The following is a 22478-nucleotide window of genomic DNA, read 5'->3' on the forward strand; positions in this document are numbered from 1 at the left end:
ATGAGACGGAAAATGCAGACACTGTTCAAATATGTAAGTGGGCAATGCAAGGTCAACACAAAATCTAGAAGAAGAAAATGATTTAAAGGGTGTTTTTGCAGCGCTACCATCTTCTAGTCTGGTCTCTAAATCTAAGGAAGGGTGGACCTGGGCAGTTCTGAGTTGGGAGACTTACAAAGAAAAGTGATTTGCTGTTTCAGTGGTGCTGGTGGATCAGTACATGGTCCTCCTTCTGTAAATTCCAAACTACTGCCTGGTTTCAAACCCCAATTTGGGCACACCGTGCTGTAGAAGGTACTGTCTTTTGGAAATTGACTGTTTGATCAATTAAGATCCAATGACACTGCTTTAAACAGTAAAGGTCTTAGCCCTGGAGGCCTGGCTAAATCCCGTTTTTGGCTTGGACAGTATGCACAACCTAAATTTCCTCCTTAATTCAGCTTAAGGGGGGAAAATTGTAGAAGCAGTTTCTCACTTCCAAACCTGATCTGTTGCATAGAAATGCTGCCTGGCACATAATAACTGCCACATGTCTCTCACATGTTAGATGAAGTATGTCGCCTATTATATGTAAAACATGCAGAACAAATGAAATATTCACTTATTTTCTCTTTTAAATACTTTGCATTTCATATTAATGAAAATGCTTTTCGTACCAACACTGTCAACAACTGCCACTCTGATAAAGATCCTGCTTTGTGAAAATAGATCAATTCTATATACTGTATAATATGCAGACCACACATTCATTACAATATGTGTGGAAGGTCCCACTAACTGTGTAGCATGGCTTCAGAGGAGTTGTGCACATAAAACCCCTGTTAAGAGAAGACCAGCACGCTATTCATTTCCACTTGAACAATATAAATCTGGGGACTTGCAAAACTGTGACTGAGGCTGGAATAACCCTGGGAAAAAATAAATCCTTCCCACCCTAATTTGGTCTGTAACTTTTTCCTCACCAGATTCTCCTGTACACCTAATATTAATTGACAGGAGATCAGCACGCTGCTTTATCCCATTTAACCTGGCCTGTTGTATATGGGAATGTGAACCAACCTTATCCCTTTAACTCTATGAGAACCATAACCTCACTGGTCTAACTGAAGGCCCAAAACTAGTCTGACTTCACGACTAGCCAGTTAGGCATTATTCCTGTGTTCTGGGCCTTTTTGTACAGGGAAAATGACTGAACACAGTTGCAGCCGATCTTACTCTCCTTGCCTTTTAAGAATGCCTGCAGTTGCTCTCTTTGACTGGCCTCTGTCGCAGGCCCACAGCACAGACTGATATAGGGAGCTGAGAGACTGCTGTCTCGATTACCTTTGCATATAAACAATTTGTATTGAAGTGAATCTACAGTACGTGCTTTCTTCCTTTACTAAGGGTTCCTCCTTAAATCCGTTAATTTATGGCATATGTAATGCTATCTCAAATTTCCTACTAATTTACAGCTGCAAATACCTGTAGGTTTTAATCAAATTATAAATGTATTACTCAGTCATTACAAGGTTTTATAAAATTTGAATAGTTATCATAGTGTGCTAATGACTGCTACAATCTAGTGTTGATTGTAACGCTTACGGCCGACAGGCACTGTGTAAGAGCCGGCGTACCAGAGCAGGTGACGTCACCGCCCTTCCCTGTGATAGCAGGACTACAGCTACTGGGCTGCGGAGAGATCTCTCTTTAGCTCACGGGGCTAGGTCGCTGCAGAGAGACGCGGAAGTCCCGGGTTCGAGCCTCAGTCGGGATGGGGCCGACCTAATGCGGCAAGGGCGCCCGCCTGAGCCCCCGTTGCGTTACATGATGTACAGTAATTGCAATACTGTTTTAAAAAATTTACCCTTATTTTTGTCAACTGTTCTTCAGACATAAAACAGCACAATGAAGATTATTATAACAACTAGCTGACATAATGTTGGAATAAAAGATATTTCTTCTACCTAGTGTTTGAAAGTGCGCCACTAACAAAAACGCCATAAAGGACAATGTGAGAAAAAAACTAATAAATTCATATGTGCACTCGGCAGTGGCGGAAGAGTGTAATTTATCTGAGAATCCTAACAGATTGTTTGAAAACAGTTTAGAGAAACTCTTAAATACTGCTAAGTGGACAGAAAATTCATTGGGCTGGGTAATGTTTTAAAGCACATTAATATTGCCATATCAAATGAATTAAATGAAAAAGTTTGCGATTCATTTATGTCCTCAAACACTGCATGAATACGGCATATAGGTGAGATTTATAGATGAGATGATGCAAAGTGATCTCTTGCTTCCAGGGATGTAGCTAAAAACTATTTCCCTGGGCAATAATCTCACAGATACCCATCATTAGTTTCAAATCATCTTGTGTCAGTAGGTATTAGTTTGAAACTGCTGGTATCAGCATCTTGCCTCCAGCAACTAAACATCTCAAACCCGTAGGTTATTACAAATCTTTTTCAATTAAAATGAGTAAAGAAAGCAAAACCTATAGACTTATTTTCATTCTATAGAAGGCATCACTGTATTCTTTTGTCTTAACGTCTAAGAACTCCATATACACAATCATGTAAACCAATTTTTCTCACCTTTAAAAAATGGTTAATATTATATGGAATATTGTGAAAATCACTGTTTCAAGGTAGTGATATGAAAAATATATTAAGACTTGAAAGTAATACCCAGAACACAATTTCAAACAGAAAACAGATTCAAATTGCATTTTGTTGAAAGGGAATTGTGGTGAAGGGTTGATAAATAATGAAATAGTTAAGTTTTGAACTGCTTGTCATGTCGGGACAGAGTTTTCTGAGGAAGGGTGGGGTACAACACTTGATTAAAATTATATGAAAACAAGCTATAAATCTTAGATGTATAAGTGGGTGATTTTCCTTCCTGAATTTAGGTTTTCCTCAGTAAAAAGCATAATCAAGAAATAATCAGCTGAGGTAATTTCATAGATAGGCAGGAACATCAGTGCAGTCTGGGGTTGATTGAAGTGGAAAAGTTGCTTAATCTAGCAATGCTGAGCACCGTCCTGAGATGCACATCCTTTGAGGAGAGCTGTGACTTTCCCACTTAAAACCCTGTGGATAAGTCAATGTGATTAATCAGAACTGCAGTGCGCTAGGCCTGTTGAGTCCAGTCATGTTTCACACTTCTTACGTGATTGTCACTGAGGAGAATCGCAAAGGAAACATTTTTTTTAGACGATTTTAAAGCAATATACTTTCATAAAGAGTGAAATTCCCCAAGTTTAAACAATGCATTTTCATGCTTTTCCTATGTATTTTTTTAATAGTTTATGCAAATCGAAGGGCATATTGCCTTCACGCAACTAGGAAAAGCTGGGAATCATGTAGAGCGATAAAACACTCAAGAAATACTATTTTAGCATGCAGATGCAATTTAATGTGTCAAAAGAGAGGAGAGTGGGGAGGGGAGGAGATCAAAATCAAGCAGCTGAAAAGGGCAGATGGAGTCAGAGATATTAAAGCAGTGCACCGCAGAGCTGACGTGCTGAGGCTTAACATCTAAACTGGGGGCGATTGATTGGTGTAAGAAAAAAAGTCAAATACATCTGAGGGGAATAAAAACCTGTAGGATACTAAAGACAGCGTACAATGTTATAAAGCTTTTACAGATTTTTCAGTATTTTACTTGTCCACTTGAAAACTATAAGAGAACACATGTAAAATATATACAGTATATATATATATTTAAAATTTCGCCAATGTTTCGGAATTCCATGTAATTCGTGTGAACGAAAGCAGTGCTTTAAATTACAGTGCACTGTCATATTATTTTATCATATTCAAATTTTTTCACGTCCAAATAAATTAGCAAACAAATATTTGAACAATTTATAAAACCAACACATGCTTTTGCCCTTAATCACTGACCAGTTCAACTGCTGAAGACTGGAAGAGGATGCAATGCAACTGTGCAAATTATAAATCATATTTTTGTAAGTATTGTAACGCTTACGGCCGACAGGTACTGTGTAAGAGCCGGCGTACCAGAGCAGGTGACGTCACCACCCTTCCCTGTGATAGCAGGACTACAGCTACTGGGCTGAGAGAGATCTCTCTTTAGCTCACGGGGCTAGGTCGCTGCAGAGAGACGCGGAAGTCCCGGGTTCGAGCCCCGGACGGTGTGGGGCTGACCAGATGCGGCAAGGGCGCCCGCCTGAGCCCCCGTTGCGTTACAGTATGCACTTATAAAGCTGAAATCTTTTTGTCGCACTGTTAATTCATGTGTATGAATTCTCTGGTATGGCCACACATGCTCAGTAAGAAACAGCCTGTTTGCACACAGGTGATGTGTGTTCTGAGCTCTGCCAGGTTTAACGAATGCCATAGTGCAGTGGCATTTAGTTACATGATCAGTGAAGATGAGCGAGCCTGCCCCAGAAGCGGCCATGGTTACAGATACTCATTGCGTGACTGTAAGGGCGCCTCGAGGGCACTGTACGGTATTGCCCCAGATCTGATAGTAGGCTTACCTGTGGACACTTGAAAGTGATGCATGCCGTGTGATTAGCCTTGCCAAGGGCAGAGGGATGGAACTGAACAGGGACTCTGGTCGTCGAGCGTGGCGCCACAATCAGCTGAAAGGGGAAAAGTTGGGGAGGATCAATACTTGTTATTTTGAGTGAGATCCTCTTTATGCTTCACAATGACAGGGAAATTTTGATGTGATTGATGTGCAATGTTTTCACCCTCTGGAGTCTGCCTTGCCTGTTTGAATTTATTAAAGCCCATTTGTATATGAGGCTTTGACTGCTTGTCTGAGCACTTTAAATGTGTATGAGCAACCCAGGTTTAATGAAAAAGTCTTTAACAAATAATGTTGTATCAAGAGTAGACTAAGATTAGTAAGCATATTTTATGTCTGTACGGAATCTATAAACCATGCAAAACATAAATAACTTTAATTAGTTTTATAGCATTAAATTTAGAATGATTTGTGATGATTTATATTCGTTTTAAATTTAAAAGTGAATATATTCAGTTATTTACATCCTTGAAGAATTGATGTACACAGATGGGTATCTGGATGAAAAAAATAAAATAGAAACTGCAAATGTCTGCAGTTGTTTCCTTTTCATTTAACCTGGATTATTTAATATTCTCTCTCACTGTTTTTACTCACTCAGTTCTTTCAAATGGAAATCTAACATTCTATATTAATAAAGATATGTTTACATCCATTATTTTGCTAAAAAATCAAATCTGAACTGGATGAAATGGCAACTTTCTTTTAAAGTCTTACAATAAATATTGCATTGCTTAATTATGGTTATACTTAAAAAGAAAATAAATGATTTAGGAGAAGGAAAAAACACAGTTGTGCCTAACAGTTAACTCTTAACTATTATTATCCAGTTTTAGTATGCAGAGAATCTCATTAAATAATAAGCAGAATAAAACTGTTTACAGCAGTAAAGGTCAGCTGAAGCTTGTGTCTGAAAGGAACTAACAAGAGCTTAAACAAGAAAGATCACTGCTGCAGGCTTTTACAAAGAAAAATAGGAGACTTATCTAAAGCCAGGGTAACTGTAATGATGGGTCTTTGTTTTGTGAACATGCTCCTTTTTCTAATTTTAAGATATCAACAATGTTAGTGCCACTCAATGAAATCTCTCTCTCTGACACTTTCCAGACGTAATCCTCAGTATAATAAGAAAGATTGCATTTTTTTTTACTTACTGGTCTCTTAGGATCTATCTCCACAGAAAAATTTCTTGTGTTACTGTTGAAAGTTTCCAATTCCAAGGTTTCATCTGTAGGATTAACTAAAGAGATAAACTCACGAGTCCATCTGTGGAAAATATAATATGCAGAAAATTCAAGGATTTTGATTTAAATCCAAGAAAAATTAACCTTTTAAATAATATTAGGCAGAAGTATTTAAAATTCTGTAATTATGGTACTGTTTTTCATTAAAAAAAAATTCCATTAATATATTTTGCATCATAGAAATAGGTGAAGTAAATTCACTGTTTCTCAGAACTATCAAGAACTGTTACGGCACAAAGTAACACCAGCCTGCTATCTTTAAAGATTTACTTACTGTCTATTTAGTTATTTTATCTGTCTATATAAAGTATCGTATATACATTATTATCTATTCGGTACTTTCTAAGGGGTCTAATAAATCATGAGCCAGATTAACAAAAAATATCAAACATACAATCAGCTTCCTTCACAAACTAGTATTGACTGTAAACCAATGATCGATGCTACAACTGTAAGAGTGCCTTCAACTTTCAATTCAATTCAATTCAATTCAATTCAATTCAATTCAATTTATTTTTATATACTGTAGCACCTTTCACAACAAGGTTGTCCCAAGACCCTTAAACAAATCATCTCTTTTCACGCTACGGGTATGTCACTACAAAAGATGTCAATCATAGTTGTCAAAGTAAAACCACCAAAACCTCTGCCTCTATATCACATTACAAAATGTGTCTGCTTATGCACGCCCATGTGTTGCTTAATTGTAAGGAGGAATCCTTATGTTCGATTTTGTAAATATGGATACAATACATGCACACTAACGAAATCTCGTTCAGAACATTAGAAAGAGTGCAAATTACAGTGAATTATACACTAACACAAATTATAGTCATTCAACCTATTTTCCTTATGCTCATCTGATAATTTCATAGCTACGTAAATCTAGTGTTTCTTTCAGAGATGTTCTTAAGGAGCTAGGAATCTGGCCCTCCACCAACTGGCTGGGAATTTGGCCTCAACCAGCCTGTTCCAGATACCCGCAACACCTTGTGTAAAGAAGCATTTTGTGAAAAACCTTCTGGGGTAACTTTCAAACTGACTCAACACCCCGTGGGCCTTTATAATCACTCCAGATTTCATGAGTTTTAATCCAGACGTTTTAGTTTCCATACGAAGTTGAAAATTCTGGCAGAAAAAAAACATCCAAACAGATACAGTAGGATACCAGCAGCTTTCTTGATACGTAATAAAGACACACTTTGCCAATTCAGTGCCCAGAGGTGTAAAGCTAGCATCAATCCAAAATTGAGGTTTGGGGTTTGCTGGCAATAGGTTAGATTGAAGACACTATTGCTACAGTGTTTTGAACTACAGATACACAATATAATTTCACATGGCATAAAGGGAGAGAGAAAGGAAGGTGCCCCCACAGCCATTATTGTTGTGTTCTTTTAATAAACTAGATACATTTGATACTCAAGTAAACACAGTTTACATTTCCCATTTCCTAAACATATATTAATCAAAAGTGAAAAATGCAATGTATAAAAAGATCGTATGTATTATATATCTTAAAGCCTATGTATTATTTAATGAATATACACAAACAATGATCAGTCAATGTACAAATGTAGAAACATTCACTTCAACTGGCATTTTATAAGAAAGAAATGTGGGCAATACTGTAAGTTACTGTATTCTAAACAGAAAGCATCCATCCATCTACTGTTTTCTCTAACCACTTATTTCAATTCAGGGTTGCTGAGGAGCCAGAGCCTCTCCCGGCAAGCACTGGGCATAAGGAAGGGTACACCCAGGTTTCCCCTAAGCCAGTTAACCTACCCGTAATTTTTGGACTGTGGGAGGAAAGAGGAGCACCCAAAGGAAAGTCAACATACAGACTCCACTCAGATAGTACTCCAGGTCTGGAATGGAGCAAGGCAGGGATACTACCCTCTGTGCCACTGTGCTGCCCCAGAAGGTAGGCACTTGACATTAATCAGTAATGTGTAACAGGCTTTATTAAGATATAAATAACCATATACTGTAGCTGCAGATCTCTCTCTTGTTCTCTCTACGAGCAAGTTCTGTGTGCACATTATTTAGAATCTGAAAAAAGACTTTCAAGTCTCCAGTCAAAGTTAATCATTACTCATACATTCAATGTGCCCTGATGATAACTGTGAAGTACAGGTGCCCACCCATGGTACAGTCTATGAATGCATTTCTGAATTATTGTAGGTGTGAGGATAATGTAATGCAAGAATAATTCCAATCCTTAGAGCTGAATTCAGCATCGAAAAAGGAAGTACGCATTGTGGCACAAACACCATCTGCACAGTTCTATGGTATCCTCCCTCAGGTATTATTTTGCACATAAGACTGAGGAAGGAAGTCAGAATCTGATTCACGGCTCAAAGTTTGGGAGGGCAATGGCTCAAACATGGATATTGCCTCAGCAGAACCCAGTAATATACAAAATACCACCCTTCCATGTTAAAAATAACACCATGTTTAGTGTTCTACTTTATTTGCAAATGAATAATTGTGTACAGCAAAAGTACCAGCTGGTTTATGTTAATATTCAGTTGTAATTTAATTTTATGGTATAGTATAAGTGGGGTTGTGTTATAAAGGATTAGATGAATGTTTACTTGGATACCAAAACCTTGTCACAACAGCCATTTTTTAATGTCTCAGACCAACACTCTGACTACTGCAGAATTGGAAAAGCTGTGCCTATTCAGAGTAGGTATGAAGTACTAGCAACTTCTAAAAGAACAAAAGCATTATGTACGTTTGACTTAAATATGTTAATACAGACACCAAATTGCCATGTTAAATGACGTTTAAAAAAAACTAGAATGATTTTAACTCTTTGATTGTACTTTGTACTTTCTTTATTTATGATGATGAATTAAATGTGATTTTATGAAAGGGAATAAAATCATGTTCATAAAAAAACTAGAATGATTTGACAGAATTGTTTCTTTTCTAAATATAAAACAAATCAACAAGGCTTTATCCCTGTGCATTGTAATGCACAATACCACCCCCTTTCATATATTTTACAAATCATTTCATTCCTTTTCTTTGAAAGGTGGGGAAGTACAACAACCTAAGATCAGAATTTGCCATGAAAGGATTCTTCTTCAAAAGTATCAAATGTAACTTGTAGAATCTTCAAAACCATATCTTTCATGAAAGCAGTACATCAGATCTTTGTGGTTTAGAAGCAGATCTGTTATAACATATACAGAGGAAGCTCTCACAAGTACAAGTGGCATTGCTTTGATGTTTAAACCATGAATGTTAAATTGTTATGGCAAGTTCACTGTCAGCTTAGAAGGAAGAACCTTGTGGAAATGTTTTCTGACAACTATACAGTAAAACTGGGCGGCTTAAGTCAGAAATGAACAAAGTAACTCAGGCTTAGTCCCTTCTCTGCCACAGTGGTTCAAAAACTTCATTACAGGCATTTTAAAAAATGGTTCTGATTCATTGACTGCTTTTTGGAAAACAGTTACACAGTGATTACAGTACAGCAATTTCAATTACAGCAAAATATGTACTTACTTTCCGAGCTCACATCTGCACTCTGGAAGAGTTGTTGGCAAAGGTCGGTCAGCTATTAGTTCCAATTCATACCAGAACTCTCCTACTGCATCAGACTGGAATATGACACTGCACAAAAGAAGGAGTCAAAAAAGGAAATTACTCATATTTTAAATGGGGTTTTTAATGAACAGCACTAAGGGAAGTACACAATATGGTAAATGTATGGTGAATTCTAGAAAATTATACATTTCAGAAAAGGCAAAACAGTTTGCATTGCCATATAAACATTGTTGTAGGAAAGTGAAATAAACATCTGCTAATAAACTAAACAGCCTGCCAATAAACTAAACGTCTCTAGCTTGTAGATGGAAGATAGAAGGTTTCGTGATTTTGCGACTATCGGGCAACGGAGAATCTGCATACTGTTGATTAGAAATGCAGAACAGAAACTAAATCTGAACATATAAACAAAACACGTAACTTTTCTTTCCAGTTTAAAGCTAAAAGAATAAGCAATATCAAGCAGGGTATCACAGAAAGTGATCTGGAAGGATCTTGACACTGTAGGTTTGCACTGCAATGGAAGGTCTTTTGTTTCGCCTTCTTCAGGGATCTCTCCTTTACAGATAACGGCACAATACAACATGTCACATTGGTAAGGTGATGTCTCTCATTAATAATCTGACTAAATATTGTAGCGCTCCCAGGGTTCGGCGACGGAAAGGAACAGGCCGGTGTCACGCCCGACATCCCCCCCTAGAGGGCGCTCCACTGCTCCCATTATTGTCCTTGTGATTGTTAAGCTCCCCAGGTGTACCCTCTTATCTTTATTATTTAAAGACTAGCTCCTCCAGTCCTCGGGGCTCATCATTAGGGTAAAGATGTCGAGAGGCCCGCCTGGCACCAGGAAACCCTACGTCCATCTCCTGAGGGCATAGGCCTCATCCCCGACACCTCCCGCTTCCTGAGCCCGGGGTCTGGGGGATCTCGCCCCGTCACCCTTGGACATCCATGTTTTGCCTGTCCGTGTGTTCCCCTTACCCGGGGATTTTAACCTTGTCACATCCCAGGATGGATTCCTTGTTGATGGACTCTCGGACTGTGCCCTGACCTGCGTTTGGACCCGTTTGGATTTCGATGCCGTTCTGTCTTCCCCGTTCACTGTCTCACGGATTGTCACTATTATTTTGTGCACTATTAAACCCCTGTGTGTTCCCTTTTACCACGCCTCCTGTTTTCTCCAGCTCTTACCGCATCGCATAGGGTCTACTAAAAGACCTGACACGGATCTCAGTCCGTGTCCGTGACAGCCGGAGGCTCTGGCACGGGTTGGCAGAACATTTATTACAGACGCTGAGGAGGGTTACACACACAGAGGGACAGGGGAGATACAGCACTGCACCACGCCTACACAGACACAAGAGGGAAGAGGGCGTCTCCAGCCCTCGTCCCACTATATACAGGGGGGTAGTCCCGCCCCTCAGCTGCCGTTCCCAGCCTGCCTTGCGTGCACATGGCTACAGTGCCCCACGTTACACACTACAATATTAATGCTCTTGACCTTGTTTTCTCCTTCTGGGTCTCTACTGTATGTCAAAGGAGCCAAACATATTTTTGCGTGCATCATTTGTTAGATCTGGAGGTCTGTAGTTTCACAGTTTCAGTGGTTAAGAAAGTATCAACAATACATTTTCATAAACATTGTTCTAATTTTCTTTATTCTTATATCTTATTATTTCTCCCATATTAAGAATTCCACCTCAGTTATAAAGTTATAAATAATTAGACTGTTGTCTTTGCTGACATAATTGCTAGAAGGAGTGTTTTATTACTGATCAAAGGTCAAGAAAAGACTCATACATCAAACAAAAGTACTGTAAATCATGTTCTATGCTCTACAGCGATGCATTAAAAATTTACTTATGTACCAGTTGCTGGAAATCTGTCAGAAGTGCCCAAAGAAGATACATAGCTGTTTTTTACAGATTATCCATCTTATTATTGCAGCTTGCATTTCATGCACAACTTTTCCAAATCCACAAATTATTACTTTCTACAAAATACTTTGAGTTCAAACATGCATATTAACAAAAACCAAAGAACTAAAATATATCCGCTCCCGCAGTGTTTTCAAACAGCTCAAATATGATGGGAAATGTTGGTTTTTAATTGTTAAATTATTGTTTCTGGTCTTTAATGGATGGAACTATTGCACTTAAGACATCTACAGCTCTTTTGTTGTAAAGGAATGTTAAGAGATGACACTTCATTACATTTAGATAAGTTTGATATTACTATTTTTGTCTATTAGCTGTCCTTCATGTAAAAAATCAGAGGCATAAAAAGTTAGATGAATTAAATCACAGCGCTTTTTGCTGAAGTACTGTATTAATACAGTATGTCTATTTTTAGATGTTGCTTTGTATTTATTTTCATTTTTCAATATAAATACTACCTTTCACACACGCTTAAAAGAATATCCAAAGTGAAACCTCAATAGAAAAACGGTTTTCAAACCAAACTAACTAGAAGAGCTGAATAGCTCTTTTTATTTGTAACCTTCTTACAGTATGTTGTTGCCCATAGGAAAGCAAGACGCTAGCTGCAGTCATTAAATACTTAAGCAGCAAATTCTGAAAATCAAGCATCTCATATTTTTGGGATTTTTGTTTGATAAACTATTTTTAATAAGTTTCAGTTCCACATTTTGAATGTTTTTTATTTTCTTCAGTTTGGCCTCTATAATCAAAGGACAAATGGGGGAATAAAAAGCTGTGGGAGTGCTATTGAGTCTTTTGAACTCAATTTCTGTCGAAGTTTGATGCGTCGTACCCTGACTGTGAATTACTACAAAATAACATGCACACGGAACCGCAAACTTCAAATCAAACCTTTATCATACCCCATAGAGATCTATCCATTCAATACCCCTTTTAATGACTTTGTAATATAACAGATGTCAACAGAAATGTATATAGGATACGGAAGCACGCTTGCCTTTTTCAAGTGTTTTGGAAGAAGATGTAAAACAGCTGCACTGAGACCTCTAAAACCCTAAAATAGCAACTTTCCCATTAAAGTGTAGAGATCATTATGGGAAATAGCTTAATACAGATACAGGGTGTCTCGAATGTTTAGGTGTTGTGTAATACAAGATACTTTGCAAGGGAATTGGACAATTTTTACTGGAGCCATAAACTACATGTACTGTTTAAGTAGTGACAAATCCAGCACCATGATTGTCATTTGCCATTGCTCCACCAGATGAATATGAAGCTAAATCTTGTTTTGCCATCAACTCAAGATGTTCCCTTAGGGATATTGAGTGTCCTGGTTTTTCTCCTTTCCTTTATCTGTGATGTAACAAATTAATGATTTTATATGTCAGTTAGTGTCACAAAATTTATTTTACCTACTGCAGGCTGGAGTAGTAGTTCCAATTTTTCCACTTGATTAATGTACAGTATTGATTCTAAGTGAACTAAAATTGCCTTGATTGAAGGGTTATATGAATTATGACTTTTCACATCCACTTTTGTGTCCAAGTGTCTATTTATCTAGTACATCTTTATTCACTGCTCATTAGTGTAGTGAATACTACGAGTAAACACCTGGACTGGCTAGCAGCTACAAGTCTCCAGAGGTTAATTTACCTGCATTTCAACGCAGTCTTCCACCTCTGCTTTAGATCTATGCAGATCTAAAGAAATATGATTTGGGTGCACAATCATTTTTCTTTTGTTTTAAGATAGATCTCTCTCAAAAAACATCTCCCTGTAGGCAGACTGAGAAATTGAATGAGACTACTACAATCACTAAAGTGATTGACAACAGGTATTCAGGTTAAGAGAGGTGTGCTTGTGATTAGAGAAACGAGAAGGAATGATTAAAAAGTGTGCAAGAAAAAAAAATGCTGTGACACAACAGTGACTTTAAGTACTGCAGCTTTAGCAATGATTATAAAGTCTTCTGCGTAACAGCAAGGGGAGGCATTCCTAAACCCTCTACGCACATGGCACATTCTGGGCTTTGACGAAAATGGATGAAAGCCTGTATTTTACAAATAGATCTCCGTGCTTAGTGGTATGACTTAGCTTGCACTATGCAAGAAAAAATCGGGCGGCATCTTGTTGCTTCGTGTTTCTTTTTTGTGTTAATTTTAGGGCTCTCCATATGTTTTTGTTTCTCACTTAAGGCATAAATACACAGTTCAGACTATATTCTTCTTTATTAAGATTTTTTTTTCAACCATAAACCTTAATGAAAATCCTAAAGCCACCAAAACGTTTGACCAATGTCCCGCTTGTACTGTAGAAATACTGTATATCCTGATTAATTGTATGATAATATTTAAGACCAAGGATGATAGTTAGACAAAGGGTGAGAGTTAACTGTGACAGAATATATAGAGTAGCAGAAATAAGTATTCAATGCTTGTTTGCAGATACCTATAGGGCTTTTATTTGGAATTCCAGGACACTTCTGATAAAGACTACTTCTCAGTAAAAGCTACAGAAAATAATGTTCAATAGTCACTGGGATAAAGAAGCAGGTTAAAGTGCCCCAGTCATGGCCACACCAACAGTTTTAGGACTGATGTTTTTTTTATAATTCTATCAATTATGTGATATGAAAATAGGAGGAATCTCACATACTATACCATCTAGCAGATGTTGATTCTACATTTTCCATCTAGAGAGGCCAGGCAAATCAATAAAATAGGCTACTGAAATGCTTAGATAAATTTTTGTGGGGAAGATGTTAATACAGGGCTATACATTAGCTATTGACTTTGGATATTATGTCCAGGTTTGGTAACCACAGTGATCACAGACGTTTATCTGAGGACTTCATTCAAGTATGCAAAGTCCTGAAAGTCACTGGCAAGTCAACTTTAGGCATTCGTTTAAGATAAGCAACACAAGAAAAAAAATAATTTAGGAGCATTTAAGATAGAAAATAGGTGACAGTTGTTTGCACAGGATTGGGGACGTCTGGATACAAGTGTATTCGAAAGGTTGAAGTCAACTCTGTGGGAACCTTTAAGAAATAACCTGTTGGAATTCTTGAATCATTAACCAGCTAGCAAGCAGACAAGAAAGATGGGTCAAATTACCTCCTTTATTTTGTACTTTTCTTTAAGGTGCTTATACTGTATACTGTATCAATTCACTCATATTTAACAATAAACGTAGAAAGGAACATCACTGTCTGGTATACTTTAGCAAACAACATCTATTAGACCTAATAAATTAGTGAACTATATTGCTGGAGACATGGTACTAATACCAGTATTATTATTTAACATAATTTATTGGAGAGTCTTTCAATGACTTTTTTGGGTGAGACAGGAGGAAAGGGTTAAATCTTGCAGAATCCATTTATTTTTGTCTTGCATGAAAAATGGATGAATTCATAGCCTTGTGTTTTTGGCATTTATCTGATTTTAAGAGGATAAAATACAGAATGTATATCCCAAAGATGTTGTAAATTTTCCCTCAAAGTTAATGGTTTAAAGAATATCTATACTGTTGTTTTGCAGGTATGCAAATAATTTTGGAACTGTTCTTAATTCATTTATTTTATTGCACCTAACATCATTTACAACTCCGAATAATACAATGTTTCGAGGACAGAGCAGCCTAACACTTTCCTGGTATTGCTTGTACAGTAGCTTGCCATACCATCGACAATGCTGGGAAATTAACAACCTAGCTCGTGAGCTGAGATTCATTCTTAATTAACGGCATGTCTTTCTGCTGCGATCAGCATTCTTTCACGGCAGCTCCAACCAGACCTCTGCCAAAATCAGGACTTCATGAAAGGTCATCTGTATTATCGCACAACTAATCGGGAGTGCTAAACCCTGAATTTAAGGAGTGCCTAATTAGATCAACCCCCATATTCCCATGAGCAATTTTCTGTTATTTTTTCTTACGTCTTGTTACTATTTTCTTTAAATTTCACTGTATATACATATTTAAATATTATGAAACAGCTACCGTACTTGAGGAATTAAAGGGGTGCATATAATTTATTAGATTCTCTAAGAATCCTAGAATTTAATAACTTCTCATTAATGCCATTTGGTTAAGTATGATCTGAAAACTTTAGGAATTATTATTTTAAAATTGATCTTAAACTTTAGTTTCCTCTAAAATGAAAGTAGTTTATCAAGACAGTCATACATTTAGAAGGGCGATCTCACTGATTTAGAATCTATTACATTTCCTCTGAGAAACAAAAACCTTTCATACCTTAAGAATATACAGTAAAGCAGCTGAAAAGACTAGCCTGCACTTTTTAAACGGAAACCCTTTTAAAACTAACATACTGTACTGTACTGTTAATATTAAAAGTGAAAGTTTTTTAAAAAGGATTTGGATTCTGTTCCAAGCTGACCAGTAAATCAAAATATCATCAGTAAAATTTCAGCATTGGAATATTCAAGTTAGACATTGAAGAAGACAACAAGGGTTAACATGTCTTTTTTTAAATATACCTGAGTGAGATCTAGTTACAAGTCATTTGCTTATAAGGGATTCTGTCAAGGATTTATTTAACGTTTTTTTTAAGTAACATACAGTATGAAAGGATATTAAAGTTAATAACTGAAATCCTTAGTTCTACAAGCAATGAGACTGAATAATAAAGGCTGGACAAGAGTAACATTAAGATGAATTAATCTGAAATTTACAGGGCTAACTAGAAAATAAACACATTTTCTAGTGTTATAGTCTAGTGTCAAAAGAACTCCCACAATGATAACAGTAAACTTCACTATCTAGATATAAAGGTGAATGGAAAAAAGATCACTGTCTAAAAAAACAGATATACTGTATAAGCAAAGCAAAATGTTGGTGAAAAACCTTTATATGTTTTTTCAAAGAACAAATAACTAGGCGATAAAATTTTGTTACACATTTTCCAATTACAACATTCTCATATTAAATTAAACTGTGTCCCCTCTCCACCCCAAATTAATTGGAAGTATGGCTTATTTTAACCTCCAATAATTAAGACAAAATGAAAAAAAAAAGAAAAAGAACCAGTGCGCATGGATTACTAATAATTCCAAACACGGAACAGAATTAAAAGTACTGTAGCTCGAAACTGCAGTAGCTATGGCACAAAGTAAAATGGCTCACTCTTCAAACGTACTGTTTGACTGTAATACACCCTTGAACAGGCAGGCACAGAGAAGCTCAACAAGGCAAAAGCACAGTAAGGGAGCTGGCTGGGTTTGCAGAATTCTTTTTTTTAATACAGGGATCTAGATGGACGGGTTCTGTGGTCCTGGATCAAAGGTTACTGAATACATGTTTTTTTTATTTCTCTAGAACTAAGATTGCTAATAAATATATAGATTATATTAAAAGACTGACTTCAAAGTAGAGTGTGATGCAAATTTCAAAATCAGTAAAATGACAAACTACAATAAGACAGGAAAAACACAAAAGACAGATTAAGCGGTATTATTCTTTCTTATCTGAACTGAACAGAGCACAGAACAACCAACAGGAAAACCGAATGTTCAAAGGTTTCCAGTATTTTTTTCCCCTTTTTGATCATTTAATCATATTGTTTTGTAATACTGTTTGAAATGTATTTTTCTGGGCCATGCCATGCATGTTCAGAAGTTTGGTAACACCAAATTATTTTGCAGAAAACCCACTAATTAACTGAAATTCTCATTGCACATTTGACACAAAAGCTTTATTATGTGTGTACGTGTGTAATTTAGGTTAATACGGCAAAACCTTTTCCAGTGCCAACAGAGCAAATGATGGGAAGCAGTCCTGATACAAACACACTACTGTTAAACAACCCAAACAGATGTCGTGGCAGAAAAATAATGTGTATAAAAACATTTGGGAATATGTTTTCTTAGCTTTGACGAACGTTGAAAAATAAAAGCAAAATATGACTTCATAAACAATGTACAAAGCGGGAAAAGAAAATTCCTTAAAAATTCTCATTTATATAAAAAGTAACAAAAGGATGTTACAAAATTAGACTGCATATGGATAAATAATGTATTTACAAAATTAGCAATCCAAGCAATTACATGCACTTGATAATCAGATAATAAGTCAGGGCTAAAACCATAAGTTTCTTTTCAATATCTTAGCTCCAAAGTTACAGATACTGAAAATACTATACTAAGTGCATATACTATAATACTATACTATACAAATACTATACTAACTGCAAAGAAACATCAACAACTTGGAAGGGGGTGAATAATTTTGCAAGGCACAAGTTTTGATTTTATAAAGGTGTGTATCAATCTTTCAGCTTCAAACTTTAATCTAAGATTTGATTTCAGCACTATCATCAACAGCACTGATGTCACCAATTTTGCAAAGTTTATATTGGGAGACTGAGAATAACTTTATTCTTGCCACTGTTTAATTTAAGAGGGTTCTGTAGAATCATAGTGAATCATCAGCACATCTTTAAATACGTTAACAAGTCTCTGAGTACTGTAAATCCTGACTAAAATGTTCAAAGAGTTTATTAAATACAGTGTAGATGCAAGACGAGACACTGTTAATGAGTTGTCACTACCAGTATCAGAATTTGTGCAAGACAAATTAAAAATGGTACAATACTTGTTAATTACTTAGCGTTCCTTGCCATTGTTTTAGCACAGGTGAGATAGCAGCAGATTTGTAAGCCTACAGGAACAAGCAGAGATTTCAGGTGCATACTGAGGAAGTCAGCAAATGACGGACAAACAGCTGAGAAGCTACTTTGAGTAGGGGCAAAGCAATATGGCATAATACACAGGGAGCAGGTCTCATTTACCTTCTCAGTTACATACAGTAGGCTGCATCATCAGCAGTAAAACAGCAGGTAATATAATCCATAAGAAATAGAATATTAGCAGACAAAGTAGGATTAGTAGCTCTGAAATCTCAGACAAACTAAGTAGAAGGTTTAGGGGAACAATTAACCAGAACTAGCAGTAGAGGCTAAGACCGTTTAGTATAAAAAGCCAAACATTCAAAAGATGTACGTACCATTATTCTTAGAATTATATTTTCACAGCATGTATGGTAAATAATACATAAGAATGTTATTCTATGATGAGCATGCAATAAATGGGCATACAGCTTTTCTTATTATTGCTGTTATTCCCAAATTCACACAATGCAGAAATTACAGCAACATGGGGAGCCTGCTGATTATAAAGTTTTTTTTTGTTTTTTTTTGTATTTTTAGGCTAAAAGTCAGCGGGTTTGAACACTGGCGTCTGTAATGCAGCACAGTCATCAATAGCGTAGGCTGCAAGCTGAAGTCCACTCAGCAGGGTCTCGGTGTTCAAGATGTATTTAATCTTAGTGGAACACTTAAGGATAACTTTTTGCTCACATAGTCACTGGCATAGCAATAGGGTGCCAGTTGGAAAAGTGGCCATTTCCATGGGTATTTTTATCATAAAACTCATTTCCCTTTGTCCTGGATACACAGTGGAAAAAAAAGTAACATTAGAACTGTATATATCTGTACGTTTCTGGGATTTGTTTTTTCTGTCTGTTGGAACTCTTTAAGATATTATTTGTAAGTATCACAAACAAATATTTACATTTAAAAATGAAAATGTAAAAAACACAGAAAACAGAAAATCCGTCTCCTGCAGTGATGTCATTGTCAGTGTCACTAACCAACTATGCAGCACTGCAAGCTTTTTGACTTTCTAGCTTAAGAAAAGGTATTTGTTTCAATATTTCAGGGTTTACATGACCTTTCTTCCCTGCACAGATATTCTGAAATTAATGTAGCCTGCAAACCACATCTGTGAGGTCTATTCACTCAAATGAAAACATTTTTTAAAAGAAAGAACAATGCAGTTAACAATGAAACCTATGGTACTGTATATTTTCAAAATCATGCTGAATAAGAGTATGATGTAGGTAACACCACCACTAAAGGCAAAACTTGACAAAAACTGAAAGACTTACCTTGCTGTTTTCCTGCCAGTTACAGCAGGGGCAAACTTAGCCTGGTATAATATGCTTTCCTCTGGGCTTACAACTAAATGTCTTTCTCCAGAAAGGTCATCACCCAAGAGGCACACATCCAGACGCAGGGTTTCCTTCGTCGGATTGGTGACAGGGATCTCCACAGTCACACTGTTCTAAAAATACACATATAACACATCATAATGAATATCTGTGATCCTTCTTAAGACTATATACTGTACTTTATGATTAGTCAAAACGTTATCAATTTATTTGACATTGGAAATATAGCAAAGAGATTAAAACATTGTTTGATTTTTTAAAAAATGGAAAAAATGTCTTTAAGTCTTCCTTAAATCTCTCCCACAGATCCAGCCTTCAGAATGCAGGCCGGATAACGCAGTACACTGTGCCGTGCAAACCTCAAGGAACCGCAGAAATACACATCTTTAAAAATATTCCGTTGTTGGACTGCACTACTGTGTAAAACCACCAGGTGGAGCAGTGAAAGCTGACCATGGTGTCACATCCGCCGCTAATCGGAACCCTCCTCACAAACGGAAGCATGTCGCCAGAAAACACCTGGTTTCGAATTCCAGTTAGTGTTGAGCCCCTTGAGACAATCTGTTTCCAGTTATAGGATTGAAGTTGTATACTGTTTACACTTTTATTAATTTTAAATTGTGTATTGCAGTATGTTAACTATTAAATGTTACATTGCTGTTTTACATATTAATATAGAATCACATAACTAATTTCTTTAGTTACGTGATTCCGTTAATATTCCCTATTAAGTGTATTCTAAAAAGTACAACGATAGCAAGTATTCATAGAAAAGGTAATAAACATTAAAGCTTTTTATAAAGTATACAAACTTAAAATAGGTAGAATGAGCCCAAAAAAACTTTTCCAAAATAACCACAGAAAGTGACCGAGATTTTCCGGATAATGTTTATGAAGAATGTGGAATATGCTGGTGTATTTTTTTTATTTTTAGCTACCACTATCAGCCATATACGGTTTGTATAGTATATTTATATGCCTAAATTAATATTGTTTATGACATTCAGAGACATTATGCTTCTGTCATTTTTATGCTGGGCTATCACAATTTCCCTTTAGTAGTAATATTCCATTTTAAGTGGATTTAAACATGCACAGTAGAGAAACAGATTAAATGAAGCAATTGTTTCACTAAGATCTAATGCACCACAAGTGCCACCTATCAATATCTTCGGCCTGTAAATTACATAACGCAATGCACTGCGTTACTTTTAACATATAAATATGTGGAAGACATACTGCACATTCGGAGTAGCTGCATCTGTAGGTCAAAAATGAGATTCATTCATTTGTATTCATTCATTTGGTAGTATACATTGTGAGAGGATGATGGCTTCAGACAAGGTGAAGACTCTGAACTCCATTCCCCTGAAGGCAAGCAGCCTGCTGCTGTCAGTCACATGACCAATTGGTAGACTTGCTGAGCTTTCCAAGATAGGCTGCTGAGCTCTGCTACAAGACTGCAAGGGGACAAGGGAGCAGAGAAGTGCTCTGCTCTGCAGTGACTGACATCCCCACGGACATGAGATCCGTGAATTTTACATTTGAACCAGTTAACAGCTTAGTTGCTCGAGTGTTAAGAAAATTAAGTCTTGTGTTCAGACATAACTAGGCTTTTATTTTCTTGTTTAGTTGTTTGTGTTTCCTTTATTTTGTGTTATTCTTCATTAAATCCTGGTGCTGTTTTACATCCATGTTGAAGTAATGTGTTTTAATGTGCAAAGATCTCCAAGGCATATTCCCGGAAAAAGGGATCTTTCACGATATGTGTCCTTTCTTATCTCATTCCATCTAATACGTGGAACAGAAATCTGCTCAGAAAAAGAGTGGATTTATATACAGTACCAAGCGGCATTACAAATACTATTGAATCCAATACTCAAATCTTGACAATACAAAATAATTTAATACCATTCCCTTCCTACAAAATCTTCATCACAGTTTGATCTTTCCCTTTTTTACATACATTGCACAAACAAAACCATAAACATGTCAACTATAAAGGACACAAAGTAAATTTCACAATTACCTGAGATAAAAAGAAATTAAAGGTAAAAATGATTTAGGTTCACCAGGACATCCCAGTTTGTATGTATTCTCTTTCTCTCTTATACTATTAATTTTCTTTTCAAGAGTTTTCCCAGTATACTGTGGAATATAACATACAGTACCTCCAGCTTTATATTATGTTGACAAAATTATAGAAAAGATAATTGGATAGATGTATTTAAATTTAATTAATAACAAAAGAACTGTTCATCCATTTAATCTGTAAGAAAATGTGCAGATATTCAGAAGAAAGCAAACATAAAGTAGATCTTAAATACAACGTAAATGTTGAATTGCTTTCTTATTTGTCAAACTGACATTCATGACCAAACAGCTCATTTGATATGATTTTTAAATGTGTTCAAACTCATGGTAGTGCTTTAGAGAACAAACTGTTTACATGGAATGCAACAACGCATGATAGAAATGTTTTGAAACAAGCTAAGGGTAACAGAAGCACAAACATACTGTTAATCTTCTGCCCTTGCTTATCTACAGTATAAGCGAAACAAACATACAGCTTTGAAAATTTCTAAAAGCCAGCTCCAGAGAAATAATCACTTGAACACTATACATAGATATTACTAGTCAACAGATTTGTTACAGCTTATGCTACAGAAGGAGAACAGGGGAAATCAGTCTGCTTAATTCCACACTGGAACATAGTACATCAATCCTATGGAAGCCACTAGGAAATATTGGCACACCCACTCATAATTCTCTGGCAACAATGTTTATGAATAAATGTATTCCACATTAAAATGATGATTGCTATTATTAATGTAGTTTGTATCCTGTAAAATGTTATTAAGTATCGGAATACTGAAATATTACATATTTTTGGCATTACGATCCGCATTATCACCCAAGTGGTAATTAGAGATTTGAAAACAGAGTGATGTTTCCTGTTTTGAGCCACTCTAGGAATATCAACAAGCATTTAACTCCATTAAAGCAAAAATTAATGCATCTCCTATATTTCAAAAGCAGTCCTGTGATGTATTACTCTCAAGATACAGGGTTCCAGAACATATTAACATACATTAAGTTTTAAGGTTACTACAGTATAAGCAACAAAATGCAGGGTGTGTGTTCTCTAACAGGACAT

At 36.3% G+C, this 22478-nt stretch overlaps 1 protein-coding gene across 1 annotated transcript in view; it reads right to left on the reverse strand.

Annotated features, from left to right (window-relative positions):
- Positions 1-22478, reverse strand: part of LOC148835680 (cilia- and flagella-associated protein 47-like) — a 219514-nt gene that overhangs the window by 55920 nt on the left and 141116 nt on the right. Inside the window, exons 52-55 of the mRNA XM_088913434.1 lie at positions 19259-19434; positions 9309-9416; positions 5700-5811; positions 4493-4597 (exon numbers count right to left, since the gene is read on the reverse strand). Coding sequence (XP_088769560.1) covers positions 4493-4597; positions 5700-5811; positions 9309-9416; positions 19259-19434 — 501 coding nt within the window. The remainder of the gene's footprint in view (positions 1-4492; positions 4598-5699; positions 5812-9308; positions 9417-19258; positions 19435-22478) is intronic.

The sequence above is a fragment of the Atractosteus spatula genome, chromosome 4 (assembly GCF_055471065.1).
Source record: "Atractosteus spatula isolate fAtrSpa1 chromosome 4, fAtrSpa1.hap1, whole genome shotgun sequence".
Taxonomy (NCBI): Eukaryota; Metazoa; Chordata; class Actinopteri; order Semionotiformes; family Lepisosteidae; genus Atractosteus; species Atractosteus spatula.